We start from the raw sequence: 7,687 nt of genomic DNA, 5'->3' as shown, positions 1-7,687 counted from the left end.
CCTCTTTTCCTCATCTCTCTCTAGTGATCTTGATCCTTGGTCTTATGCTGCCATCAACTTATGATCCTGCCTTAGAGCAACCACCGGTTGTTCGTGGCCATGGCGAAGTCGAGTAATAGCATGCATTGTGCGTCAAAGAGAGCTATTTGCCGCCAAAACCACAAAACAGCCCGACCGCACGATCGTCGAACTGGAAACTGACTTTTTCGGTGGTGAGTGGTGATCCTCTCCACTGCCGGTTCTGCTGCCCCTCGCACTCCTCCATGTTGATGGTGTGTGCACGCAGTGGCAATGCCGGAATATATACATGTAGATCGTATAGCTTGCGTGAAGATTGGGTGAGATCAAATTTTACTTTTGTTTTTTTCTCTTTTAACGTTTCAACCATGATTGGTTTGGGTTGTGCTTATTCTTGCTTTTATTTGTTTGTTGCTGTGTTACGGATGGCAAATCAAGTTGTAACCGGAGCTACAAATGTACATAATATCTTTCTGTGCACCTTTTTTTATTGTTTTACATGTGTTGGATTCTTATTTTGGTTTTAATTCCATCTATTAGGATGGATCCAGGGCGTTAGTCTGTAGGCTCAGAAAATAAACGTGCCAAACTTATTTTTTTTCCAATCAATTAAGTAACATTGTGGCTTGTTTTAATTTATTAATCTATTTGATATGGATTCTTTGGATTAATGTAGACCGTTAGATCATCATAAAATCCAACGGTTTATATTCTTCTCTTTTTTCTGATTAACGTGGTAATTTTTAGACCCTCTTTTAACACTATTGTATTAAGATAATAATAGGTAGATGTGTTTTTTTTATCAAAACATAAACGTATATGCTCAAATTAAATTCTGCCCATTCCATCCCCTTTAAACGATACCAGTCCCCACGTTAGGTTGATCCAAAGGTACGAGCCCAAATTTGAACCAGGTGGCGGGCAGATTATGTGGAACCTTTCCTCTTTTTTACCTTAAATCGAGAGTTCCAGTCTCGAGAGAGCGTCACACAAAGAAATAATAATACTCCCTCCATCTATTTTTATAAGATATGGTATTGGCACGGTCTTCCAAATAACATTTCGACCAATCATTTATGTTATTTCATATTGTTTATGGTTATAAACTTTTAATTATTATAGAGTAAGAGTGTATTTAATTACAAATCCAACGATATAAAGTTTACATTATAAAAATAAAAAATTAACTTGTTGGTCAAAGATTACAAAGTTTAAATCTTGATATACACATGCGCCTTATAAATAAAAACGGAGGGAGTATTTTTTTAAGTGAAACATTCAAAGATATGAGCCTACGATCTAGCTCAACAACTTGTCACTTTTGACATAGAAGGCACATTAACAAAATCAGCCCTTGATATGTATGCCAACATTCAATATGCCAATAAGATTGTGGGTTGCAAATCAGGGAAAGGTCAGTTTATCTTCAGGACATGGCTGCCATGTTCAAACGCAAACTCGCACAAATAGGAGAATGGCTCAGTGCAGATAACTAGTACGGCATAGCGAAATAAGAGAAGTTAACGATCAACACAGAAATGAGAGAATCTGTCGATACAACTCAACCTTCAAACCCTACACAAAATCCAGAAAGCAATGCCTTGATGCCCCTTCCCCAATCACAAGTCACATGGAGCAATTCTACAGCCATGGAATTTACAGGATTAAATTAAAAAAAATAATAACGAACGAATATGGAATGTTTGGTAGGTAACACACATTGGGGCTGGAACAATCGATGACCTGACAGAAGATTCTAAGTAATGACCAACCAATGTACACAGCATGATTTGGCGCTGAATGTCAGAAACTCCAAATGGCGGTGCAGCTCTGTTGGTGAATCATCAGCGAGTTCCTAGCAGATTTGTCTGAGTTAAATGTGTATTCACAGTTGTCAAGATGATTTAGTTCTCTTATGTCGGGCCTGGCCTTGGAGACACAGCCGGAGACGCTGGGATAAGTTCTCCCCCATCTCTTGCCTCTCTTTCTTTAGCCTCTTCCATAGGGACCGATTCTTCTTCTCCTTCGGGATTGTGAGAGGCTTCCTTCGTATCCGTCTCAGTGGTGTCGCTAAAGCCCTTAGTGTCATGCTCTACAGTTTGGGAGAAGATGATGAGATTCAAGAACTTTGCTATTGGTTACTGGATCAGAGATCAAGTCAAAGGATGCCACTAGTTTGAAAATAGCCTATTAGTTGAAGTAGCAAATAAACACCAAGATTTCTTGCACTCAAATGGTACAAACTGAAGAAATATACCTCATGCTTATGATTGGGTATCCCAGTACGTTCGCCTGATGATGATCCATCACTAGCTGCACCCAAGGAAGAACATCTTCCCCAGCTCTCTCTGTTTGAGCTAGTGTATGAGCAGCATTCCTCAGTTTGTCTGTTTGCTTTATCCTAACATGTAAAGAAAACTTCTTAACTTCCAGTAAGCAAATCACACAGGTAATTATTTTTCTTCCAAATAAACTAGGCAGGATCTGCTTTTACCTCTAAAGGACACTCAGCTGTGTTGCCGTCCATCTCAGTGAGGTTATGATTTTCATCCAAAAGGAAATCCTGCAATTAGAATGGAGGTATCTAAGTTAAGATCTCAATTACCGGAGGAAAAGCAACCAATAATTGACTTACCAAGTCATTATCATTTTTAACCGATAGCTGATTTACCCTCTCTGTCAGCAACTCAACTACTGATTTTGTAGCTGAAACAATGAAAATGAAGTCAGTAGGCAGAAAATGGCTACTAAGAAGATACAACCATTCAGGAAGAAGAGCCACACCATTTGTGAAATTAGTTGTAGCAGCGGATGAACTGCCAGCATCAGTGCCTGCTGCCCGTAGACCATTGATGATCTCATACAATAAGCTCTGAAAATTAAAGTGGATGTATAGGTAATCTACTAGGAGAGATTGTACAACACGAGGCAGAAGATTTCACGCAGGATTTCAAAGAAACAGAGAAAATATCACCTCATTTGTACCAGGACCACCCTTGAAAGCACCAAGGTTGTAATACTTGTCAAATTTATTGGAGCATGTTGAAGGAAATTGAGGTGGGTGAAGAACATTATAGAAGAATATTGAAACAGAATCATAATAAAATTGGGGCCTTGGGGAATTGTGATCACCCTCAAATTTGATTAAATTTTTATCCCCCTGCAGAGAAATACACTATGTCAAAAAATGTGCAGCAACACAACGCCCTTCAGCAGGAGCAATAACCTTCTTAAAGCAAGCTAGAGACACACTTACCGCATATGCTTCGTGGATACGTTCAGTGTGATGTGGCTGAATAAACATATCATTCGATGCATGTCCGAATAATGCAGGAATAAACGTCTTCGGTGCAAACTGGTGAAGCAAAAAATAATATATATATGTTACCCAGAAAGAGAGGCTAATCAGATCCTACGGGTTTGACTGAAAAGTGAAATTGATTATGCAAGTATGTTGCCAAGTACAACTAAGAAAGATTGCACATTACATGACAATTTTATGCTACAACCATTTTATACAAACAATGTGTATCAACTCTCAATAAATCTCATGTAGATGCTCTACTTGTCTAATGTTATTATTCACAGCCAAGGTAATTCTGAAGCTGGGCAAAAAAAAAAGACACATACAATGAAACATTCTTTTTTTTTTTGGCATTGCAGTCAAGTCGTCAAGTTGAGATCTAATCACTCACTATAGGCCAACCATAAACATTTTCTAACTATTCCTTACCATTAATTTTTAGGACATATTTAATCCATAATTTTGCCCTTATCAACGACCGTAACTATAAAAATGGTAAGTTGGTAACAGACTGTTCCAATTCACTTCTTTTAAAATCTACCAGGCTCTTCAATGATTGAAATACTATTTTAGAAAGCAAACCTGGACAACATTAAGATCCATTATGTCAAATTTAGCTCTTCTCTGAATGACACGTCGCATGTACTGAACAGCCATCTTAACCTGAAATATATGTATCACCACAACCATCAGATGATGTAATTATAGGAACAGACAGTGAGCGTTTGGACATAACATGAAGCAGGAAAGACCATGCTGCGGATATTTACAAATTAACGGTAGTATTTTTCCTATCTGGTGTATCATTTTCACTCTACGACTAGCAAACATTATGTCATGGAACATCAGCAGCAGTAAACAGAAACCAGGTGGCAAATTCATAGTCTCAGAATTAGATAAGTTGCTGCATAATCAACGCTAGGATCCCCAGAGATGCCTATGTTACAAAGAACTTACAGAGCTGCAGGACTTCCCAAAAAGGTTAAACAGTTATAATTTTCTTGTTACATCGACAAGCCTACTACAGACACTTGTTATACTACAGTACACATAAGTGCCTGTGATTATATCATAAAAAACACATAAAGTGCAACAGTAAAATTGTAGCTTTTTAATGAAAACAGAGAACCGAAACATTCTGCACAAGATAATCATACCGTGAACTTAGGAACTCGTATTTTGTATACTTCTACAAGCTCCATCATTAAGTCATATAAGTTGGAGAAAGCACTATCCAAAACCATGCCGGCGATTGAGGGGTCTTCTGCTCCATACAGCAGGCTGCAGCAAATATATGGAGACAAATTTTGATGAATTGCCAAAATAGAACTATATCAGAAAAGCTAAATCTTAAAGATATTTTGTGGATTCAATGTATCAAGATGAAGGGGAAAACACAAAGTCTTTAAGATGCACGATTTGTAAGAAAGATACTGTTCTATATTCGAACACCTTCTAAAAAGGTATATTATCGGAGAAACAGAATGTTTAGTAATTCTACACAAAGTAGAGAACAAACACTGTAACTAAATACCTTGTAACAGCGCCCATTGAGCGCCCCCAAAGGCCTATACAAGAAACTTGCTTATTATTACGCAGAAAGGACACTGCACATTTGAGATCCTGCTTCTGGGAGTACCAGAGTAGTAACTTTTTCAGAACACAGCAATTAAAATATGATATGAATGTTGCTATAAATATTATAAGGACTATGCACCTCATGCCAACCAAGGCTCACATACTCTCCACTTGACAGCCCTGATCCCGCAAAGTCAAGAGTAAAAAGGGTGATGTTTGAGGGAAGAAGTATTACAGCGGCTTCATTTGCATCTGCTCTGCATCCACTGCATTAGATTAATGAAAAAAACTTGTTAAATAAGCCACATTGGCTATTGATGATGGTAAACAGCAAAAATGGAAATAGCATTCAACTGGTGCATAGGCTACAGCTTAAGAGTTAACTAGTGTAGAAAAAAAAATCTTCAAAATCAATTTGATCAGAATGCTAAAGATGTCTGATCAACAAAGCAGTTTTTATGAATGAATCAAGTAATAGCGCGAGCCAAAGAAATGTAGGTACCTATTTCCATGACAGTAGATAACACATGGAAGGGGAGTGTCTTCTGGGATGACAGCAGGAACATAGTGGCTGCATTTTAAGGTCTGACTTCTTTCATTTGTGAGCTGCAACATACAAGTATAAGAATAAGGCCAGCATGCAATGATATTGATAGTCAGAACCAAGCCTTCTCAAATGAATGGTACAATAAAAAACGCAATAATTGTGTCCCTTACTTGCCTCCAAATCTAGCCTTTTGTACTTCCTCCCGGCAAGAGTAAACTCTGGCTCCCATAAATACTGATCTGGGTTGTACTCTGCACTGTAACCGCATTACCAGTTAATCACCACACAGCAGGAAATAGAGACAGAATAATTTGATATATACCAAAACCTGAAGGCTTTGAACCTCCATTATTCATTTTATCCTGAATCTTAAAGAAAAAGGCACAAAGTTGTTTTAGAAAGGTACAGTTTGTGTGAATGCACATGTTAACTAAATGCAAAAGGCCATTTTCGGTTACTAGCACAGACCAGTTTGGCTCTGCCACTGCAGCACATGTGATTATGATGAGCTGATTGCTCAACTAAAACCTGGTACAAAATTCGCAATAGCAAGGCACAGAAGGACAGACCTTTTGCTCCAATCCTATGTAACAAACATTTGAAGCACATTTGTAAGAAACTTTTTGCTCAACCAAAGCTCAGTGGTTCCAATTAATTCAACACAGGTTCAACTATTTCAAGCACACAATTTCCGCATACTTGCAGTTCGAGCATCACAAAGACTACAGTGAGAGGCAGATACATTGCACAAGCATTGTACAGATATCGTTCGAAAATCCATGCGGTCGCATCTAGAAACCGTCACTAACCATGACGTAACGGCTGCCAAAACTCCACCAACATGCCGTTGCATCTTGAAACGGACTAAATTCCGGCCACGCGACGCGAGGGGGGAAGGATAAAGTGATTACCGAGGCGGCCGGATGACGAAGTTGACGAACTGCTCGATCATCGCTTCCCAACGACGGCGGCGAGGCGGCGGCGGCGGCAGGAGCAGGGGCCTCGGGGCGCATGTACCACACGCGGCCACCCAGCAACCAAACCAGCTCTTCCTCCTTCCCCCCCCAAATTCCTCCCTCCGCCTAAACTCGCCAAACCAACTCGACCCAACTCCAGCTCCAGCTGCCAACCATTCGCCCGAATTCCGCCACGGCAGCCCCAGATCCGCGCGGCCCCCGGAGACCCGGAGCTCGGAATGCTCGCCGCGAGCCGCGGGGCCGGGCCGGCGGGGAGCGCGGCGGGTGCTCGCGGAAGCCTCCCCCGAGGACGGCTGCGGCGGCGGCGGCAGCGGTGGGGCGAGGTGGGGGAACGGAGTCGGAGGAGCGAGGCGGCTGAGACGGGACGGGACGGCACTACGGGGGAGGGAGGGAGTAGGCGCAGAGTGGTGTACTGGCGTGGCGTGGGAAATGTGAACGTTAACGAGCAGGCGGGCGGGGTGGTGTGGCGTCTAGCGGAGGCCGGAGGAGGAGGAATAATAAAGGGAATTTTGTCTATAAGACACCCTGAAAGGGTTCTATTCGATTTAAGTCCATGGAACACTGCAATTTTATGCTTTTGTCTCCAGCACACCACAGCACATAAAAGGACCATTTTGCCCTCCAAGAACTGGGCCCACGCGTCAGCCCTCTCCCTCTCGTGCTTTACTTTTCCTCTTCTTCTTTTTTAAAAGGATACTTTTCCTCTTCGCTTCCTCCGTTTCGCCGCCACAGGCCACATGCCGGCATCCTGCAGCCCAACCCCTCGTTCTTCGACTGCCTGCTCACTCGCGTCACATGGGGATGCCCGCGTGGCCCCGGAGGCGGTCGGCCGGCCACGCTCGCTGGTGTCGTGCGTGGTGGACGCGGCGGTGTTCGCGCCCGCGGACGCTTGACGCTTCCGCGGCCGAGCTCAGGGCCACCCCTGGTCGGATCGTCGGCAGTCGGCACTGGCACCTACGGCGTCACGTCGTTGTACAAGTTGCAGGGCGAGAAGGGCGTCAACCAAGAGTCCTGGATGCTGTGACTGTGATCTGCTGGGAGGTAAAAGAAAAAAACAGAGACCAAGCATCATCTTTGCTCCGGCTGAGCATGGATGAATTCTTGAACTGCCTGCTCGGCGTGCTTCAGCGTCATGTGAATGTGAGTGGCGCCCGCGCAGCCCCGCAGACAGACGCGCCCGCCGCCGCCGCCGCGCGTGGTGGGAGCGGCAGCACCCGCGCCGCGGACACGCAACGCTTCGCGACCGAGCTCAAGGCCACCCCC

At 42.9% G+C, this 7,687-nt stretch overlaps 1 protein-coding gene across 2 annotated transcripts; it reads right to left on the bottom strand.

The window, feature by feature from the left end:
- Positions 1–1,521: 1,521 nt before the first annotated feature.
- LOC101783766 lies at positions 1,522–6,881 on the bottom strand. Of its 2 annotated transcripts, none has more exons than XM_022826177.1 (14): positions 6,359–6,881; positions 5,622–5,703; positions 5,403–5,506; positions 5,040–5,166; positions 4,857–4,951; positions 4,480–4,603; positions 3,905–3,985; positions 3,275–3,373; positions 2,993–3,178; positions 2,803–2,890; positions 2,654–2,724; positions 2,513–2,581; positions 2,276–2,439; positions 1,522–2,110 (listed from the first exon to the last, which is right to left on the bottom strand). In XM_022826177.1, exons 1-14 carry the CDS (start codon positions 6,397–6,399, stop codon positions 2,104–2,106), a joined length of 1,338 nt encoding a protein of 445 aa, XP_022681912.1. In that variant the 5' UTR covers positions 6,400–6,881; the 3' UTR covers positions 1,522–2,103. The 2 variants fall into 2 exon arrangements, with proteins under 2 accessions (XP_022681912.1, XP_004965908.1); XM_004965851.3 differs by having other exon boundaries at positions 2,276–2,419; positions 6,359–6,876.
- Between the last annotated feature and the right edge of the window lie 806 nt (positions 6,882–7,687).

This window comes from Setaria italica, chromosome IV, assembly GCF_000263155.2.
Source record: "Setaria italica strain Yugu1 chromosome IV, Setaria_italica_v2.0, whole genome shotgun sequence".
Taxonomy (NCBI): Eukaryota; Viridiplantae; Streptophyta; class Magnoliopsida; order Poales; family Poaceae; genus Setaria; species Setaria italica.
This window is presented reverse-complemented; position numbering and strand designations above follow the sequence as displayed.

What these genes read in the sequence shown, in the direction of transcription:
- LOC101783766 (XM_004965851.3), bottom strand. Translation starts at nt 6,399, where the DNA reads ATGATCGAGCAGTTCGTCAACTTCGTCATCCGGCCGCCTCG. An exon ending in TACGAGTTCCTAAGTTCACG is followed by an intron (nt 3,986 to 4,479) that starts GTATGATTATCT and finishes CATATATTTCAG; the next exon opens with GTTAAGATGGCTGTTCAGTA. An exon ending in TACAACTAATTTCACAAATG is followed by an intron (nt 2,725 to 2,802) that starts GTGTGGCTCTTC and finishes TCATTGTTTCAG; the next exon opens with CTACAAAATCAGTAGTTGAG.